The 22761-nt window shown below is 36.8% G+C and overlaps 1 protein-coding gene across 1 annotated transcript in view; it reads left to right on the forward strand.

The window, feature by feature from the left end:
• Window positions 1-22761, forward strand: part of LOC107738914 (neogenin-like) — an 84636-nt gene that overhangs the window by 30832 nt on the left and 31043 nt on the right. The window contains exons 3-6 of the mRNA XM_016550838.1: window positions 681-831; window positions 9956-10092; window positions 16429-16583; window positions 16690-16810. Coding sequence (XP_016406324.1) covers window positions 681-831; window positions 9956-10092; window positions 16429-16583; window positions 16690-16810 — 564 coding nt within the window. The remainder of the gene's footprint in view (window positions 1-680; window positions 832-9955; window positions 10093-16428; window positions 16584-16689; window positions 16811-22761) is intronic.

Raw genomic sequence — 22761 nt, forward strand, 5'->3', positions numbered from 1 at the left:
CTCTCTCTCTCTCTCTCACTCTCTCTCTCTCTCTCTCTATATATATATATATATATATATTATATTTAAATGTTATTTATGCTTTTTGTCTATTTAAACATCCTTTTTTAACAAATTCTCTTGGGGAGTAAGAATAACATTTGTTTTAGGAGAATATATCCTGATTTTGCATATATTTTTTAAGCAAAACAGAAGCCTAAATTGTATTACATTCATGTTTAAAAAGATAGTCCACTCAAAAATAAAAATTCTATCCTCATTTACTCACCCTCATGTGGTTCAGAACCAAATACTGAGAACCAAACAACATTGGACCCCATTGACAACTGTATGGACACTGAGACACTGAGACATTTCTCAAAATATCTAATGTTGTGTTCTGCAGAAGAAAGAAAGTCATGCAGGTTTGGAATGGCATGACATAATTATCATTTTTGGGTTGACTAGCACTAGGAAAAAAATGTTTGTCAATAAGGTTTCAACTTAATAGAAAAATATATTCTCTAAAAACATTTGTAGTATTATATGCAATTTAACTTTTCATGTAGATTTTCTTTGTTTTAAGGATGTTTAAATTTTTTTACAGAAAAACAAAAATCTTTTTGAAAGTAATTATTATTTAAATAACATTAGCACTGGGACAGACATTGACTGTGAATTCACTTCTCTGTTTTGTACAGAATCAGGGGAAGAAAGGACCCTGGAGTTTCTCATGGAGCCTCAGCATGTGTCTAAAGTCGTTGGAGAGAGCGTTCTGCTCCCCTGTGTGGTGACAGGATATCCCACAGCCTACGTCACATGGACGCACAAAGACCAGCTCATTGAGTACAGGTAGGGAATGCATCATCAAACAGCATCTCTGTCCTCACAGATCTCCGGGGTGGATAGATACTCTGCTATTAATAGATCCAGAGCTCTGCACCCTGAATCAGACAGTGATTTCCACTAACAGGTCATTGATTCCTCAGTGTGTTGCCAGTGTGTTGAACACGAGCTTAGAGTCCCGCTGTGGCAGCAGTGTCCACTTTTAGGGATCACTCTCTGTGTACGGCTGCTGTTCTGCTGGCATACAGCCCCATCCCAGCTGCCTGAGTAAATAATTACAGTGACGGCGCCTGCCTGAGAAGTGTAAATGCCAGTCAAGACTGCAAGTGTCTACACCACACACACACACACACACACACACACACAGACACACACACACAAAATAAAGTTTCAACAAATATCTCCTTTCTTATGTTTTATTTGCAGATTAAATAAGTCTTAAGGAAACTTTTGACCTCCACAGGAGGGCGCAATGAGCAAAATAATGCAGCGCATTAAACTGTCAATTCAAATAACTGTCTATAAAAACGTGCATAACGTCTAAATTAACATATATAACTAACCATTAACATGAGCAATTGTAATTGTGTTGCTTGCCTTAGTAAACACCACTAATAATTGCCTTAGAGTAAGTTTGTCATAACAATAATTACCACATTCACTGGTTTTAATGTAAGTATTCCCAGAGTTGCCATCTTCACAAGATTACTTCATTAATCAAAGGAGCTGCGTGTGGAACAAGGGCTGAGGTAATTTCAACACCGAATGCACTCTCAAACTTAGATGACTGAAAAAGATGTTTTGTTCATAACAATTAAAAACTTCCTGTGAGATTTCCCGAAGACGGGGCTTGGACTGTCAGTCAGTAATTGGGAATGTCAAATTAAAGAGCAATAGGGAATATTTGTAAGAATGATCGTATTATCAGACAGTGATAGAACGAGGCATTCAAGCCCCTGCTTGACATACAGTATCTGAATTTATGAAAACACGCTTTGCGTGCCTCACAGCCTCTGAGAGTGGCTGCACTGTGGGGATTAACCACGGTAAACGGACGAGTCAGAGAGGCAGAACAAGAGAGAAAAGATAGATGAAAGGGTACAGTGAGAGTGACTGTTGATTGCCTCATATTGGGGTCTGTATGAAGTGTGACTTCAATCCCCTGAACCTTAAGACACAATTTAAATATGAACAAAGCGTGTTCACGGTTCCTTTGATCATACTGTAGTGTCCCTCTTTGGGCTCTGTTGTTATTATTATTATACATAAAATAAACTGAATGTAACACAAAGACCCCAAATAACAACCTTAATACTGAAGGAGATTCTGGGGCCATTTCTACAGTTTACCTCAAAAAACAGGATCATTATGGTGGTTAAGATGGTTTTTGGAATAGTGTAGCTGATCCAGCTATCCCTGAATGTTTGGACGACAATTAGAGATGGCGCCGACACTGATGGCTGCCTCCGTGGCGTGCTCCGCAGTTGTTTTTATGTTTTTGTTAGTTTGTCCTGTCTTTAGTTGTATCCCTTGTTATCCACACCAGCTCAGTAAAACTGAAATGCTGATCAACCGACTAGCTATTCATCCTGCCTCCTTGTTCCCTTTGCTCGACTCTCTGGAACCCCATTTAAAATCCAATTTGGGGTTGATCATTGTCTCTTGCTCTCCCGATCTATAAAGGTCGGGTGAAATTATTGAGGGTTGGCCATTGGCAGAGTTGCTTATCAATGTTAATGGCCTCTAATTTCTGCAGCCTTTTGTTCAAGATATGTATTAAGAAGATTAAATGCAGTTTTCAGCCAACACTCTCCTGATATCAAATTTATGCTGTTGGTAATAGAGTCTGGCCATGTAATGTTCGGCCAGAGGGAGGGCTCTGATGACCCAGCACAGACCATCTTTGTTAAATAGAAGTTCTAGCAAAAAGTAATAATATAGGTAATGTAAGGAATTTATGGTAAACCAAAATATAAGTTGATGTAATTTCTATTGAAACTTTAAAGTCATGAATATAAAAATATTTGTAATTACACGTTAGTACTAATGAAGTTGCAATTACATTTTTACATGTATGTAAAAATGTAGATTTTATCTACATTTTGTACAAATATATTAATCTTGAATGTAATATTGAATTACACACGTTATAATTTTAATCAAGTATTTTACGTGTTTTAGTATGTTAGTCAACACATGAAAATAAGTGCACTTCAAAGCACAACAGGTTGTTAAAACGTAATTATTTGAAATGCACTTTAAAGAAAAACTTTTAATTCAACATTATTACAAAGTGCACATTTTAAAGTGTATTTTAGTGTCAGAAACATAGTCATGAAAGTCTACTTTCATTAAATACACTTAAGTGGCCTGTTATTTCAGTAATAATATCTGCAAGTACAGATTTTAAAGATATACTTTTGTGATTTGAAATTCACTACAGGTGCACGTTCTATATAGAGGGAATTTTTCCATCAATAAATAAAGTTGTGAATACCAGCACGGATCAGCTCCAGGCATGACGAAGCAGATATCGTCCTCTTTTGGAAGGCCAAACAAAGTAGTTTTGCTTTCACAACGAAACACACAGCTCTTCACGACATGGCGGCGGCAACAACAATACTACAGCGAGAATAAAAGTTACGCCTTCTTTCTTTGCGTGAACATTTGGGCGGCGTTATGCAAATCTTCCCAGATAGTGACGTAGGTATGACGTAGGCCGTTTTAAGTAGGTGTGGCTGATTATAAATATTTGCCAAACTTTTGTCCACCAAATCAAAGTAATATGGTGCCACTACCAAGGGGTTCTGAAGGTTTTTCTAGCTTGATATTTCTGAAATATATATTTTTTTAAATTATGAGAAACTCTTTCATATTAATTTGAAGTACTCTGAAATTTTCCCTCTGAAATCTATCCATGGTTCTCTGATGTCTGTTAATGTTCACAGGACATGCAGGTAAATTAAAATAAAATATTTTTTTATTGATTTTATTTAGAAATTATTTATTTATTTTTATTTTTTTTAAATTTAATTTAATTATTAGCTTTTCATCAACTCGCAAAGCCCCATGGGTTTTTGAACCCCACTTTTGGGTAACCTTGTTTTATAGAAAAGTACCGAGTTTACAGGAAAGCAGGGGTGTGAAGGGAGCATTGGGATCAGGACATGTCGGACTCAAAGATTGGAGCTTGCCATTTTGCAAAAGCCCTTGCCATTTTTGCTTGGAGTATGCATCAGAGGTTCCATGAATCGTCCGTGGGTGGCCCATCTGAGGCTGAATCTACGTAATTTATGACTTGGGCACACTGCTGGAATGAAAAGTGAAGGGTTGGAATGCATTGTACTGGATGTCTGTTTTACTGGTTGGCAGGACATCGCTGCTGTTGAATAGACCATGCAGCACTATAGCAGGATTCATTCAGCCAAATGTGTGACAGCTGTTTTTGTCACTGGAGCATATGAATTTTGTGGCTGCCTCTCCATTTCGGCTTCTCTGTCCATTTTTTCCTCCCCTATCTCCCTCTGTGAGTTCCTCTGTGTCCCGTTCCTTTAGGAATGACGGTGGCCTCTCCGTGCACTCAGAAGCTAATGACACATCCAGGGCTAAATCCAGCCTCACCCGCCAGTTCATTCAGACGTCTAATGTGCGCGTATTACGCAGGCTGTGGCTTTGGGCATACGTGTTGTAATGTGCTAATCAAAATATTGGTTAACCATTGGAGGCACCTGCAAAACAAATAAAGAAAGGTATGATGACGGTCTCAGCCCAGCTGGGAAAAACAAACACTCTGCCTCATTGTAAATATGAGCTCTTCATATTGATTTTATGCTCCGTTTTTCCCTCTTCTGAAGTATTTCATTTGGAGCTTAGTCCACGTTCTATAAAAGAGCAGCATACATCACACTGGCGAAACCACAGCTGAGAGAACATATATTCAGGATGTAGAAAATAATATGACATTAGCTCATAAAGGTTCTTGACTTGGAAAGTTTTTCTTCTTTAAACTCTCTAAACATGTGGTGTAGTCAGAATGCAGCCCTGTCCAGAGAGGATATTCAGTCTATTTCAGAGCCACCTGCACATTATAATGCTCTATTGCTATTCATTTGTTTTGTGAAATGTTCATTATTCAACAATGCTGGTAAATTAATAAATATGAATGCATTCTTCTCAGTTCTTTTTTAAAAAGCAGTTAATTCCTAACTAAGTATTATTCAGCATTAAAAAAAGACAGATGATTGCAGCTTAGGTTGTTAAAGCTTAATTAAGATGGTCTTAGCTACCCTGCAGTAAAACAACAGTTTGAACCATCTGAAGTTGGTCTTAGCTGCTCTCCAAGCTGGTCTAGTTTGATAGTTTTTGATAGGATTGATTGAGTACTTGTTGGGTATTTTGAGAACATCAGGTGGTAGACCAGATAAAAGGGTCAATGACAAAGAAGAATGTCCGTAACTAAAAATATAAAAACTAAAAATTGTTTAAAACACATGTGCCAAGTTCCTAAAAATGTACTCTTTGTATTCATGATGGTTTGTGGTTTTGGGGAGGGGAGGGGAAAGAAAAAAAAAAGCTTTAATAAAATTTTTAAGAATGGTTTTAATTTCAAAAAAAATATCATATGTTGTTAACCATCAAGTAAAACATATTTTCTTAAAAAAAAAACAGAACAAAACAAAACAATGATATTAGTGAATGAATGTCTTTTATCTCAAAACATTTTTTTACACTTATTAAACATGTATCCTGAATGAATCAATCATTCACAAATGTCATTGTTTTTTGGGGGTTTTTTTTGTTTTTTTTTACAATATCACAATACTACATTTTACAACCTGAAGTTACGTTGCTTTGTGATTAAAAAAAGGTAAAATTATCTGATATTTTTAAAAACTTACTGACTGTCATGAACTTGGCTTTATTGATCACACCATATGACTTTGGTTTGGTGGATAGGTTTTTTTCCCCAAAATATTAAAGGTGTAATAGGTGATTGTCTTCAGAAACATTTTTTGTTATGCTGGTTGAAAGTCTCTTCACATCCCGATAGCAATCATTAAGTTAAGTGGTCTAAATGTATTCATCTGTATTTATATATTCTGTGGAAGGCGTAGGACCAAGAAATGTTCGTCCAATCAAAACGCTCGGTCCGAGTTCACGCAGACAGGATACGTCATCAGCGCGTTCATGCACGCTGTGCAGACAGAGCAAGGATGGCAGGCAAACATCAACAAACCCGATCTTCCTTCCTGGTATTGTAGTACTTTTAAAGTTTTCTCACCGGTGAATGACACATGATGTAGCCCAGCGATTAATCCAGTCCTCGCGCCCCCCGCTCTGCATATTTTGAATGTCTCGCTTAGTTAACACACCCGATTCAGATAACCAGCTCGTTAGAAGTGAGCTACGTGCATGAACTGTGTTCAGATCGATATGATCCCTACACAGAGTTCATTGCTCCCTACTCCCTGAGCAGGGGAAATCCGTTGAAGTTTACTTCACTTCGGAACATGGGCTGGAATTGGGAACCTGATGTAGCCTATTGTAGTAATGTTGTCTCTGGTACTCTGGTCTGTGAGTGAGCGTATATGCATTCAGGGGGCGTGGCTTTGGAAGGCGATTGCATGGAGGGTGGGACATTCGCTTTCAGTGCTATCAGGCTAAAGTTAGCATTTTCCAAGATCTCCTATTGCGCCTTTAATAAACATTGAAGCAGATTTTACCTTAGCTTGATAAAAATAAACTTCTGTTTGTAACACTGGGGCTGCCACACAACCAGGAATAAATAAGTCTGATAAAAAGTTTTTCTTTTCAAGAATTTCATTCTTTTTTCAGCTTTATGAAATATAGATTATATCACTGACATTTTTGACTTTATGGGGGTAGAAACCATCAGAAGCTGGTTTTAACTGGATTTTCCAGTGGGGTAACACACAATTTTTGCTGGTGGCATCAGATGGAATAATGTCACTACCCTCATTCAAGTCTTGGCACAGCATTAGTAGCTGCTCTGTTTAGAGTCACAGTCATGGAGCTGAACAGTTGAGGGTGGAGACCATGCCAGAACCTTCCGAGCTGTTGACAAGGAAGCCTTTCATCTCACTCACTTGTATCTTATGACGGCATCAATCACAGGCTGGCTGCTCTGAGGCAGGTTGGGTCAGTGCCACGGGTAGTTTGGTGTTGGATTTCTGTTGACGGATGCCAGTAGTTTAGCCTCAGAGCTGCACACTGGATATACATCACGGCATATGCAGTGCTAGCTGTTAGCCCAAACCAGTCTGCAGTCATGAGGCTTTTGTAAATTAGTTCTGGGTTATTTGAGGTGACTCCATACACAAAAGCATTACTGCTCCCTCAACACTCCTAATGCACTGATGGTCCTGAATAAAGAATAGTATGTGTCCAACTTACACAAGTTGAGAAATTTTAAGAAACCATGTAAGGGGGAGGAAATGACCACTTGTTGAATAATGAATCGGAGGAATTATGATGTTCAGAATGGGAAAATAATTTCTGTTTATGCCATTGTTGTTTATATGATGCAAAATAGGGCTTGAAACCATTGGTGTTATTATTATTATTATTATTGTTATTATTTTTCAACAAACTTAGGTATGTCTGAATACAACACTTATTTGTGTGATTTTTGTTATTTTCTAGCAATAAGCATTGAATAAACATAAAAATAATTTATAAGTAAATAATGTATCAATATTCCTGAATGGGAATCACTGAGTCTAGCCTATTTACAGACCAAATGATAATTTCTGGTTATTGGTAAACTAATGTTTCCAATTAAATTCATTCATTCATTTTTTTTTTTTTTTTTTTTTTTTAGCCCCAAGGATGAGAGCCATTTACTTTATTGTGCAAAAATGAAAATGTCATTTTTAAACTAAAATAATGGTTACAGGACTGAATGGTTGATGCTCTTACCAGTACATTTTGTGACACATCAAGAAAATAGATTATGATTATTTAGCTGTATGAAGTTAAAGGGTTACTCCACCCCAAAATGAAAATTTTGTCATTAATCACTTACCCCCATGTCGTTCCAAACCCGTAAAAGCTTTGTTCGTCTTCGGGTAACAATTTAAGATATGTTGGATGAAAACCGGGAGGCTTGTGACTGTCCCATTGACTGATACTTTTCTGGACCTTGACAGTGTAATTTACTTGGCAAAGACATCGTCAGAATAGTCCATCTGCCATCAGTGGTTCAACTGTAACGTTATGAAGCGACGAGAATACTTTTTGTACGCGAAGAAAACAAAAATAACGACTTTATTCAACAATTTGTCTCCTCTGTGTCTCTCCGCATCACTGTAGCGCCATTTTGGAGAATAACCACTGAACGCAAGCAGCGTACGCTATTCTGTGTCAGCCGCAACACAAGGATACGTTTACTATGTGTATTTACGCTTTGATTTGAACGAAAACCGTGCATCCGTGCAGTGCGGCCGTGCAGTGCGGCTGATTTTCATTTTGGGGTGGAGTAACTCTTTAACAAATATCAAAATACTACACTATTTTTTTTAATATATTTTTAATTTTTGGTCATTTGGTCTTAAACTAACCCAAACTGAATGGTAGCAGAATTTATCCTAAACCTTAATCGCTGTTACTTGTAACAACCTTGTTACCCACTTTTGTTTTACAAATTTATGTATAGTTATTTTCACATATTTAATGTTTATTGCTAGAAAGCACACAGGGTTTTAAAATTCTTTTAGATATCTCTTTTGTTAACAGGCATGAAAAATAGTGAATGAATGAATTATAATAGTAAGTAATAACGTCATGTCCATGAAAAAAACTAAAAAACATGGAGACTGAAGCGTGTCTTAGGTGGAAAAGCTCCACAGTGGGCCTACGTGTTTCATCGCGTGTTCTTTAGCCCAAAGGTACAAAGGCCTCCTTTATGAGACCTGCTGATTTTCCTTTGGGATGAGGTATGTGTGATGGTTTAAGGCAGGGTGGAGTTTCTCTGAGCACAAGACTTTTGAGTTACTCGCTCTTATGCAAGTCCTGTGGTCTGGCGTGTGTAATGGACACTGTCAGGCTGCCCTCTCAGGACTTAGACGTCCTTCAGAGCACTGTTTCATTTGCTGAGTTATGCTTGATAGTTTATAGATTATAGATTAAAAAAAAGGCCAAAAATAAAATAATAAAGACCCTTTGAAAACACATGCTTGTTGTATCCTAGAAAACCCACAATTTATTTATTTATTTAATGTTTTTACTATAAAGCAAACAGAGTTTTAAATTGTATTCAGATATATTTTGTATTCAAGCAACTAAATAAATGTAGATATGTATTTTATATTCAGAGAACTTATGATGGCAGGGATGAAAAATAGTAAATCATTTTAGACATGTCTTTTGTATTCAGACAACTTTTGGTAACAGGGATTAAAAATAGTAAATAAGTAAATCCAGACATTTCTTTTGTATTTAGACAGATTTTGGTAACAGGGATGAAAATAGCAAATACATTCTGACATGCCTTTTGTATTCAGACAACTTTTGGTAACAGAGATGAAAAATAGTTAACAAATAAATAAACTCAGGGATGTCTTTTGCATTCAGACAATTTTTGGTAACAGGGATGAAAAATAGAAAATAAATAAGTACATTCAGACATTTCTTTTGCATTCACACAACTTTTGGTAACAGGGTTGAAATAAATTAAAATAACAATAAAAAAACTAATATAATAGTTACCTTGACATTCTAAGGTAAACTAACAATATTTTCCTCCTAACACTACCCTCTTAGGGAAAAGTCCCTTTTATCCAAAGCAACATACAGTACAATTACCTGGACAATCCTCCTGAAGCATCCTGGGATTAAGTGCTTTGGTGACCTCAAGTGCACAATGGTGACCCATTCATTGTTTGCCCCTGATGGTGATCAAACCAGAGAACTTCCGATTATCAAGCCTGACCTAAACCAATGTTGAAGCTGCCCTTTTCTGCTAGAATGCGCCCTTCGCGATATAGATTCCATTTTCTGCATGTAAGAAAGAACATGTATACTGCAGTTATTGAATTAGTGTTGGGCTAAGTATGCATTTGACATTCTGCAGGGAGCTTATTGACATCGCCTTTTTCTCTTCTCCGCACAGCAAGGGCCGCTTTGAAGTGCTTGGCGGAGGCAGTCTGCGGATCTTCAATCTCACTGAGGAAGATGCCGGTTCGTACAGCTGCATGGCAGACAATGTCAACGGATCCATAGAGGCCCAGACTGTGCTCGCGCTGAAAGGTAAGATTAAACCTCACTGCTAAAGGACTAGTCAAGTGAATGTCATGTCACACTGTAAAGTAGTGTTGTCACGGTACCAAAATTTCAGTATTCGGTACCAATACCAGTGAAAATCCACGGTTCTCGGTACCAAAGCAAAACACAAAAACATGCTAATTGAACAATATTTTTATTAATAACGTAAGCTCTTTCCTCTAGTGCTGTTCAGAGGAAGTGTTGCATTTTCTCGGTGACATTAAGTTCTGTAATTCCACTGCACGCTCTGATCACGCTTCAGACACGTTTACAGAAACAGGTATTGGATTCTCTGTAATTGCTCAAGCTGCAGTTTTTGGGCGGGACTGACAGTAGTGCATGAGATGTGATTGTGTGATGATGAAAGGGACGTGAGATGGTTCAGACAGGTGTGAAATCACAGAGAATAGAATAGAATCTGGGCTGTAGATTTCATGCAGATATGTGGAGTGTAATGAGCTTTGACCATCTGTCCATCTACTGAGAACTCCTACACTGTGACAAGATGAAAAGATGAAAGATACTGGGGGGAAACACTTTCAGGCCCTTTACTTTGCCTTTGTGCACTTCAATTCTTAAAAGTATACTTTAAAAAAAACTGTACTTGCAGATAGTATATAAATCAAATAAAAAGTCATTAAAGAGAGTACACTTTCATGGCTTTGTTTCTTAAAACACTTAAGTACACTTTTAAAAATGCACTTTTAATGTCAAATTAAAACTTTCACTTTAAAGTCATTATGGTTTAATAATCGTTTGTTGTGCTTTAAAAAAGCATATTGATGTGTTGTTGACTAACTAAAGCATGTTTAAAATACTTGATTACAATTTTAGTGTTATTCAATATTGCATATTGATGTGTTGACTAACTAAAGCACGTCTTAAAGGCAGGGTATGTGATTTTTCAAAAACACTTTAGAAAACTGATTCGGGCCGAATAGCAAAACAAACTTGTAGCCAATCAGCAATAAGGGGCGTGTCTACTCGTGCTGTGGAGGAGAGCGCTTTCAGTGCATGGGACGGACATTAGCCGAGCCGAGCGACAGAAAGATAGAGATGGCGGATAAAAAAACAAAAGAGGAAAACGTCTGCGGAACGACAAGGCAAGAAGTAGGACCCGTGTAAAATATTGGATCAGCTTTCCAGTGCTGGAGAGAACTCAAGGAGCGGAGGCCTGCGATCGGACGCCGAGGTTGCTATGTTTCTTCTCAGTAGGTGAGTAACACCGTGTCTACAACAGCTAAAGTCTGCCTACACCGGACGCGATCAAACGACCGTTGAAAACCATTTGAAATTTGTGTCAGCACGTCATAAATAGAACCCGGCAGCAGTTTTCTGTCGGGATTTGTTGCGCCGCGCCGCTCACGTCCGTAGACACGGTGTAACATTGGTTTTGCTTTGTTTCACAAAACTAATCGTTGCCTGGGTTGCGTACGTATATGTGGGGCGGAGCTATCAAAATAGGGGCAAGACCCTTTTGGGGTAGGTGCGTGTTTGTTTTGGTGATTTCAAATATCAACATTGGCTACCAGAAATCGCTTACTCTGCCTTTAAATACTTGATTATAATTTTAGTGTTATTCAATATTATTCAATATTGATAGTGAATAGAGTTATTCAAAGTTAATACATTTTAAATGTACTTTATCATTAAAAATAAATGACATTCAGTAAATGACATTAAATTTCAGTTTATCATAAATGCTTGTCAGTACAATTAGCAGTAAACTTTAACCATATTTCAAAGACAATATAAATAATTATGAAATATGGTTCTACTTAAAAGATCTACTTAAATTATAATTAAGTGGGTCAAAAACACTTTTAATTTAATAACTAATTGCGTTTAATATACATTTAAATGATAAAATATATAATATAATATAAAATATTCATTTCAATTAATTGAGTATCCAAAAACATTACGTTCAGTTCTCACTTTATTGTAATCTTCTAAAGTATAAAACCAAAAATACCAAAAATACTCACTGCCTTAAAAGTAATAGCCACAAGACTTTATGCGTGTTGCAAAGAGACAAGTGTGATAGAATTGCTGACTACACTACACTTACAGGAATTACATTGGTAACACAAAACCAGAAATTAATTTGCCCAGAACAGTAGTCCCACCTCTAAAACATACTTTACAGCTCAAATAGTAATAGGTTTTGCTGAATAAGGCATGCTGAATAATTCTTCCTTTAACAAAAATATGAGATTCACATTTCTGCTTGTTAAACCCTCTGGACCCTCTTGTTTGCTCCTATTGCAAGTTATTATTATTTTTTCTAACAATTCAAAATTGTTTTGTTGTAATCAACATAATGCTATATTGATAGAGCAGGTTGTATCTCTGCTTGTTAAACCCTCTGGACCCTCTTGTTTGCTCTCCTATTGCAAGTTATTATTATTTTTTCTAACAATTCAAAATTGTTTTGTTGTAATCAACATAATTCTATTGATAGAGCAGGTTGTATCCAGAGCAATCATGTATTCCTGTTTCAAGTGTGAAATAAAACAATTACTTTCATGTCTTGTTTGCTCAGATTCTAAATGTCAACCAGCAGGCGCAGAACAGTTATGAATACATTGTTGCGTATATAACTAGTCAACATGCATAGATGTGTGCTGGTGTGAGCAGGTCAGATTGATCTGGGAATTTCTGTGCTCTCTATGTTTTTGTTATACTGTAGGTGAGAAACCCAGAATCCTATTAAACTTTGATAGACTGTCTTTTCTGTGCTAAACAACATAAGGGAGTAGCTTGTAGGTTGCTGTTTCTACTCTGAAATGCAGGGTAGATGAATAGAAACAACAGTGTGTGTTGAGCTTTGACATTGTCTGTAATATAGCGGGAAACCCGAGACATGCTCCTGAATGCAAGTGAGGCAGTGATAAGAGCTGTGTGGTCATTTGAGATGTTTTTATCGTCACTATAATCTCCCTGTAGAATGTATAGGGAGTGTAACCTATGGAAGCCACGGAATAAAAATGCTCATTTTTATCTCACAATTCTGCCTTTTTCTTGCAATTGCAAGTTTATATCTCACCATTCAGACTTATCTTTCTCAGAATTTCAAATTCTTCTTCTCTGAATTCTGAGTTTACATCGCACAGTTCTATTTTTTTTCTGCCATGGAATGAAAGAAATAAAAAAGGTAATTACAGTGTTTTTATTATGTTGGAACAGACACGTATTGCTGTGTTTTTATTACAATGCTTCAGATATGTATTGCGGCGGTTCAGAATTCAAATGTCCAGGGAGTGTCGCTAAAAGGTTAATGCTCTGTCGTGTTGGAATATAACATACCCAGAACACCAAACCCAAACCTAAACCTACCCGATAGTGTTAAAAAATTCACAAGTGATATTAAAGCACATTCACTGATGTGATCGTGCTATTTTAACTTCCTTATACGTGGGTTTGAGCTGTTTTGTTGAACCATAGCTTCACAGGATTTGTACCAGAGTACCCCGATAGTGTTAAAAAATTCACAAGTGGTATTAAAGCACATTCACTGATGCGATCGTGCTATTTTAACTTCCTTATACGTGGGTTTGAGCTGTTTTGTTGAACCATAGCTTCACAGGATTTGTACCAGAGCGCTTCACCTCAAATGTGCAACGCCGTATCGCGTGAGCTACCGGGCAAACTTACTGAGTTAGAAAACCCATACCTATGAAGCTGTATATGTGACGCTAATGTTAAAAAGTAGTTTTCAAATCTCACAGCATGTTAAACTTGTTTAAATATGGTGCAAGGAATTGTGCGAAAGTTAGGCTTTCTTAATCAAAACTCTGGCCCTGTAAATCATACTTTGTGTGTAAAGGAATAAAAGGTCTCAGAGTTTTACTGCCTCTAGTGTTCATTTCAACTGGAAACGTTTGTATAGGTACGTTTTTTAGCTTTGCTGAAATGTAGGTAGAGGGCCAGCGATATAAGTTCTTCCCTGTGTATGTGCTACTGGGTTTATGAGTGTGAGATGTACTGAGTGATTGAAACATGAACCATCTGTCCCGCGTGGAGCTGGCTTGAGCAGGAACCCAGCAGTGTGTGACAAGTGTTTTTCAGCAGGTTGTGTGTGCAGGCCTCAGCAAGCTGCAGGAGCACATACTAACAGCCATTCATCACCTTACCTCTTGTCAGTTTGGCCCTGATGCTGCAACTTATGTTAGATATACAGTTCCAGATACTGTAGAACCCAGCTCATCTGGAAAACATCAAATAAGCTTCATTTATCTCAGCTTACATCCAGTCATAGCTTTATGCAGCCATTCTGCTTTTGGTTAGTTTTCTACTGAGAATTGTATTGACAGTCTTATAAATATTTATGTTAATGACAATCTATAGTCTTTATCTGCTATTTTTACCCTTTTACCCTTTGCTCATTCACTTCCATACATAATTTTATGACATTAATTTATTCTAAACATTTTTGGTTGGTTTTCAAACTAATATGAAATTTATATATAATCTTATATTTACATATATATATACATACATACATACATACATACACGTGTTGTGGTCAAAATTTTACATACACTTCGCGGTATATGCAAAATGTTAATTATTTTACCAAAATAAGAGGGATCATATAAAATGCATGTTATTTTTTATTTAGTACTGACCTGAATAAGATATTTCACATAAAGGACATTTACATATAGTCCACGAGAGAAAATAATAGTTGAATTTATAAAAATGACCCCATTCAAAAGTTTACATATGCTTGATTCTTAACACTGTGTTACCTGTGTTGATCCACAGCGTTTTTTTTGTGATAGTTGTTCATGAGTCCCTTGTTTGTCCTGAACAGTTACATTGCCCGCTGTTCTTCAGAAAAATCCTTCAGGTCCCACAAATTCTTTGGTTTTCTAGCATTTTTTACGTATTTGAACCCTTTCCAAAAATGACTATGATTTTCAGATCCATCTTTTCACACTGAGGACAACTATCACAAAAATAGAAGAAGAAAAAAAAACAGCTGTGGATCATCCAGGTAACAACACAGTATTAAGAATAAAGTGTATGTAAACTTTTAAACGGTGTCATTTTTATAAATGTAACTATTATTTTCTCTTGTGGACTATAGGTAAACGTCGTATTCAATGAAATATCATATGCGAAATATCTTATTCAGGTCAGTATTAAATAAAAATAACATGCATTTTGTAGGATCCCTCTTATTTTGGTAAAATAATTAACATTTTGCAGAAGTGTATGTAAAATTTGTACTCCAAAGTGTATGTAAAATTTTGACCACAACTGTGTATAAATATATAAGAATGACATATATAATTTATGTAATGTAACAGTGTTTCCCAACCGGGGTGCCGTCTGTCGAGAGCAGGGGTGCACATTCTAAATCTTTTCTTGTGCTTATTGTACAGTTTATTTGCAATTACACTCATTTTTCTTTTAGTTACGCCTATATAAACAGTGTATTTTACTATATTAATTTATATGTATTTTATATAAATGTATAATTTATGTGTGCTTGTTGTACAGTTTATTTGTAATTATACTAATTTGTCTTTTAAGAGGAAAATTAATTACAGATGGTTAGTTTAAATGTGGTTATATATACATCTATATTTATATCATTCATGAAATTATTCCATTAAATTATTATTCTAAACGTTTTTGTGGTTGGTTTTATGAATATCACTTATATAATGTGCTATTACATTTGAAATCTTTTCTTGCGCAGCCTTTTTTTTTTTGGTACAATTTATTTGTAATTTTTGCTTATTTCTCTTTTAAAAAGTAAAATGTGTTTATATGGTCTGAGTGACAAATATCTATACATACTGATTTATGCAAGGGTAAGGGCAAGGGTATTAATCATATGCAAGTGATATGTAATGTTTTGCAAAAATGCAATTCATATAAAATATACAGCAACTAAGGGTTGTGGTTGTTTGGTAGAGAAATCAGCACAGCACAGAGCAACAATCCAATTATGTCCCAGCAGACAGGCCTGAATCATTCTGGTGCACACTACCTTGTTATTGAGATGATCTATGTCCTGTTTATCTTCTCCAAGATCAAATAACCTCATTTGCTAATGGGAAGCCTTTGGAGGTTTTGCATTTTCCTCTAGCATATTTTAACCACATCCTGGTGTTTAGGATATTTTTAGAGGTTGAGAAAAGTCAAAAGCAGCATTTATTCCCCCTAATCAAATCAAATAGTTTCCCCGAAATCATTACTAGCTTTTAGTTATACAGACATTTGAAGAGTCATTTCTCTCAAGAAACAAATGTTTGGTTTGTCATACTCACTGGATTTGTTTTGTTTTATTGCTTTTCTTCTCAGCTTCCCCACAGTTCCTGAAGAAACCAGCTAACATATATGCTCATGAAGCCACAGACATCACATTCGAGTGTGAGGTCACCGGCTCACCCGCTCCCACCATCAAATGGGTGAAGAACGGAGATGCTGTCATTCCCAGCGACTATTTCAAGATCATTGTAAGTTGCCAGCTTGCCCTACATGAGTGAAGAAATGCTGTTGACCTTCTGATAAATACAGTATTTCTTCTAGATGACAGCGATGTTCTTGTGTGCCTTTTTACAGAAGGAGCAGAACTTGCTGGTGCTGGGGCTGGTCAAGTCAGATGAAGGTTTCTATCAGTGTTTAGCTGAGAATGACGCTGGCAATGTGCAGTCGAGTGCTCAGCTCATCATATTGGATCAAGGTATGTTTAACAGCATATTTGCTTACATTCAACTTCGTTAAAATAGTTTCCCTTTGTAAACCCTGCTGGAAAATCCAGCTTAAAAAGGTTGTAGCTTTAAATAGTTTCCAGCTGCTTTAGGATTTTAATTTATGATCAATAGCTGGTCTAGATGGTTAATCAACTGGAATAAAACTGCTGGGGCCAAGGTTGACCTGGTAGACCTTCTTAATTATGCTTGTTAGAGCTGTCAGACCTGGTCCTGGACCATACGTTGTTATCACCTGGTTCATCCTGGGAAACTCTTAGTTTATTACACTCTTACATTTTCTGATGTTTAAATCCCATCATAAAAGTGTTCATAACATCTCATTATGCTGTAATGGTGATCCATTTAGTTTTCCAACTACATCACAACTATTTTAGTATTTCATTAAGCAATCCTAAACATCTCAGAGAAACTGGAGGATGTATCCATGTAGATGATCTTTTTTTGATACAAATCTAATTAAAGGTATAGCAGTGTTTGGTGTAAGTCAGGTGCATGATGCCATCTGCTGCAGCTTCCTCTCTGGCAGTGCCACCTGTTCAGTGTATGTGTGTGCCAGGACTAGAGTTTAATGTTAAATGTGCGGTTGAAATGCTGTTCTGGGTGGTTGCTGGGATATTACTTACTGATCAGGGGTGCGCTTCCTAAACAATTATGTAACCCGCTTCTTAACTAACCTAGCATGATGCATCATTGTAGAAACTAACTAGCTAGTCACAACTGTTTCCCGAACATGGTCGCACCTCCGTCATTTGAACCACATTGGTTCCACAATATAGGACGGTCGTTGATGACGTCATGCGCAGGTGGTGGAGTAGTAACTTTTTATTTGATGTTTGATTCATCGTGAGTTCCTTCTTGCATCATACTTTGGGGTTCCCTTACGCATTTACAAACATGCACACTCTTCAAAAATGGCACTTATTGAGGACAAGCTAAAATATATAGATTGAAATGTATATATATTTAAATTGAAATGACGATATAGATAGTATGCTTGCTTGCTTATTGTGCCCAAGAGCATGATTTATTAAAGTCCACATGTCTTACTAACAAGAAATTATGCTTCTAACCACAGGTTGAGAGCTGTAGTTCCAACCACATAAGTTTGCGATGTTTGTTTGAGCTATGGTTTCACGAAATGCTGAATTGTTGAATTTTGTTGGTAATGATGGAACTTGCGACCATAGTTGGCTAGCAATGCTTTTGGTAAATGCATCCAGAAGAGCCCACCCCCAAAGTCTCTATGATATTCTGGTTGTTCAAAAAATGTATAGCTATGATTTGAGATACTGTATTATTCCTGTACATTCATAACTGAGAAGGACAAGCAAACCAAAGCTAACAATAGGGCTATTTTCAGCAATAGAAATAGTGATGATTGCCTTAGCAAGCAGCTTTAAAGGGGTCATGACATGTTTTTTTTTATTGTTATTATGTTCCCTGAGATGTAGTTATAATATTACTAAAGTTTTTTGGGTGAAAAACATTCAAAATTGAGTGACTTATGACCTTTTTCCACCCTGTTTCTCATCCTCTGACTGAAACAGTCGTTTTTGGGGTGTTTTCCCTTTAAGAGGTCAGTGTAACCGCCCACTTTTATGATTGGCTAACATCCATTACCGCCATTACCGTTTAAAAAAAAAAAAGTTTTTACATGAAATACGTTACTTACAGTTAGCAGCGTCGTTGTTAAGTCCAGAACAGTTGGCACGGCCTGATCTTTGAGCAAAAGTATTTTGGCAAAGCCAGCCTCATACTGCGATTTGTTCTCAAAACAGTCAACGGTGAAATTTACTGAACACACGTGTAAATTAGCACTGACTAGACTGGGACTTGCGCTGAAAATAAAACGTTGGGATCCTTCAGCATACTAGGGTTGGGTATCGTTTGGGTTTTTTTCGATACCGGTGCCAAATACTTTTACACGATACTTTTAAAACGGTTCCGGTGCCTAAACGGTGCCTGAACCGATACTTATTAAAAAAAAAAAAGTCCCCAAAAAATGATGGATTGGCCATTAGCACTATCAAAACATGATGTCTGTTTCATTCATACTGGACGCCAGAGGGCGCCCTCGCACAGAAAATCCACATATCCAGTCACAGAAGTAGCGGATCTCATGACCCTCCAGGAAATCCCTTATATGGACAAAGTCATTGCTATTACAGCTTTAACTGAGTAAACAGAACATATAAACGTTTCGAATGATAAAACAAAGACAATAAACATTAGATTGCGACAATATAGTTTATCTGTGCTATTCAAGCCATCTCTGGTATTTTCATAATAATTAAGTATATTTATAATCCATTGCTAATCGATGTATTCTTTTTAAAGTAGCCTATGGAACATATTTTCGTTACATAGGTACCGGTGCCATATTGGTACCGGGTTTCGGTACCCAACCCTAGTGTATACAAACATGTTGTTTTTCCACAGACAGGAACGGCACATCATCTGCCTGGCATCGCAATCTTATTGTAAAGAACTACTCCTTCAGACCTACTCGAACACCTGTGGGCGTGATAACGATGCGATGATGCAAAAATATGCATAGTTGTCTTGCGCTGGAGGCGGTCATATGCAAACGACTGTGCCTAGGTGATGTCACCTTGTCCCTCTGTTCCAAAATGCACCGTTTTCTGAGGATTATTACATAAATGCTTTTTTTATTGATGATGATGACATTTTAAGTTATAAAACTTGCAGGATGTATTAAGCATACCGAGACCTCTTCTACGTCAAAAGATCAAGGGAAATTTGGTTTCTCATGTCATGACCCCTTTTGACATTTAAATCCAACCATATACAAGCAGTACTGAGTGAACAAATTGAAAGCACAAATTTGTGGTCAGATTTTGACTGTTTCTGTGATATTTGTATCTTCCTGAGATGAAGCCAGCTTCTCTCTGTATTCTCTTTGCTGTACTCTTTGCTCTTCTCATATGAAATGGCCTATAAACACTTTATTTTGGCAGGCTTCTCTGCTTGTTCTAGTTAAAGCCGCTAGACAGGTCTGATTGGAGGCTTTTTGAAGCCTTGGTACTCACTGCCATCTGGACAAGCACATGGTGAATGGAGAAACACAGTTGCCTATCTTCACTTATTGTTAGAGCTGATTGCTGAGTTTATTTGCTTACAGACTGGGAGTTTGTTGCACAGTCTGTGAAACTTGCTCATTATATATTTTTTTCTGCAAGGGAATATATGCTCCCATAGTCATTAGTGTAATGCAGCATTGTGTTTTCTCCATAGTCACAATGCTTTAGATTTGACATGCTGTGATTACCTTAAGCACAACTGTAATTTCAGAGTTTTATGCAGATTTGCTCATGATCTTTAAATTTTAAAGGGCAGAAAAGTTATTTTGGGCTGTGATCAAAACAAGGAATTCATGAATGACAACTAAAAGAGACCTAGCAACATCCAAGCAACCACCCATAACACCTTAGCAACTGAATATAAATGATTTAAAGACTACTCTGAACACCTTAGCAACTGCACAGCAATACCCTGGCAACCACCCACAACACCCTGTCAAATATGAATCAGAATCAGAAAGAGCTTTATTTCCCAGGTAGGTTTACTCATACGAGGAATTTGTTTTGGTGACAGAAGCTTCCACAGCACAAAGAGAATGACAGTGACAAGACACAGATAATAAATGTAAAAAAGAAGTGTGTGTGTGTGTGTGTTAAATACATAAATGTATAAATAGTGTTGTGTATTACACGCAGTGTTGGGAGTAACGCATTACAAAAGTAACGATATTACAGTAATATATTACTTTTTGCTGTAACGCAGTAATATAACGCATTACTAATAAAATTTGGGTAATATTATTACTCGTTTCAATCTCAGTAATGCACGTTACAACAACATATTTTAACTCAAAATTAAGTGGTGAGTTTACCAACACCGCAAAACAGCACCAGACAATAAATTCCGCGGGTAAATACTTTGTCTATTTCCTGTTGCTTTAATTCGATGGTTGAGATGACTGAGATGGATTCTACATTTGTGAGATGGGCATACTGCGGGGTCCAAGAAGAGAAAGAATGCGGCGGATGAGCGCAGACAAGCAACAGAAATTAAGTTTAACTAAAAATAACAATTTGTTTTTATTAAATCATAGTCTACATAAAGTGAAATTTACTCACAAGTAACTTAAAAGTAGTGTAACGCATTACAATTCAGAGACAGTAATATTGTAATGTAACTAATTACTTTTAAAAGGAAGTAATAAGTAATATATAATGTATTATATTTTGGAAGTAACTTGCCCAACACTGATTACACATTTATTGCAAAGTTAACTGTTCATGAGATAGATTGCCTGAGGGAGGAAACTGTTCTTATGCCTGGCCGTTCTGGTGCTCAGTGCTCATATGGTGTTGATTTTTGCACAAGAAGCATAACACAACATTTTTAACCACATTGTAATCAACTTTTTGAATTTTTGTAGAGATTTTGTGGAGCAGATGAAACATTGGGATTCGTGCCGAATGATAGATGTAGGCTGCGTGAGAACAAAGGCGTTTGCTTTCAGTTTCGCTTTAAATTAATTCGTTTTGTGTTCATGAGATAGATTGCCTGAGGGAGGAAACTGTTCTTATGCCTGGCCGTTCTGGTGCTCAGTGCTCATATGGTGTTGATTTTTGCACAAGAAGCATAACACAACATTTTTAACCACATTGTAATCAACTTTTTGAATTTTTGTAGAGATTTTGTGGAGCAGCAGGGCAGTACTATGAAAAATTTGCATCACCACAAGCATTAAAAAAAGTCATATAGCTGGTATGAGATCAGGACGTGACCTGACAATTTGATGCTCTCTCACTACTTGAGCTTGTTTCTTTTCCCGTGATTAATGTTAATTCCATATTTGCATTTGAATGCTTGTTTTCCTGGTAGTGAATTATTATTATTAAGGATTCATGGCAACTGGAAAAAAAACATTTCTCTTTTTTGGCTCTTTATTCTTTCACTTCCAAAAACCTCGTAAGGCACAAACACTCCACAAAACCCATTTCCCTGCATCTGTTTCTAGACAGAGTTGCATTTTTCTGCGGGTTAATCTGCAGGTTGTGCAGCAGCCACTCCAGCAATGATGTGAAGGGTGATGGAGTGGAGGAAATGTTTTTAAAAATGAGGAGAAACAATGTGTTGACAAACAATATACTGTAAAAACAGATGTCACATGTATAAAATTTCAAGAACGCTACTCAAACATATTAGTTTGAAACTCATTTGAAACCGCTTCGGGGAAGATGCATGGACATTCATTTGAGTTATTTTATTTTATTACGTTTCATTTTTACCTAACACCTACCCTGTTGAGATGGTGATACACAAATGTGGACATGTTCGCATTCAAGCATTTCATACAGTGGGCTTAAACAGCTCGCCCTTTCACAGCAGATTTAACTCACAAGCAATCGACAGTTGTGACTTAAAAATTATTTTCATTTACAATAATAAATCCTAAAATTCGGCTTTAGTAACAAACTTTTCACACCATCAGTCACGCATGCACTCAAGCTCTGAATCAATTCACTGAATTGTTATCTGGAGACTCGCTCTGACCAGATCATTTGAATCAGTGAGTTGTTGACTTGAGAATAGCTGCAGTCTGATCAGTCCAATTCACGAATGAATCGTTCAGTGCAATTTGCAGACTGATTTAACAGGTTCATTGAAAAGAATCAGCTCGCTCGCGAATCGGACACCAGTGTCATGTCTCGGAGCGGGTGATGATTTCTCAAGTTCAAAATAATGAGGAATGACGTGTTTTTAAGAAATGTAGTGGAGTAAAAATATGATATTATGCTTTGGAATGTAGTGAAGTAAAAATACAAGTTTCTCAAAATAAAGGTACAGATACCTGAAAAATGTACTCTAGTACAGGGGTTCTCAACCT

The sequence above is a fragment of the Sinocyclocheilus rhinocerous genome, unplaced genomic scaffold, assembly GCF_001515625.1.
Source record: "Sinocyclocheilus rhinocerous isolate Xijiao unplaced genomic scaffold, SAMN03320098_v1.1 scaffold1396, whole genome shotgun sequence".
Classification (NCBI taxonomy): Eukaryota; Metazoa; Chordata; class Actinopteri; order Cypriniformes; family Cyprinidae; genus Sinocyclocheilus; species Sinocyclocheilus rhinocerous.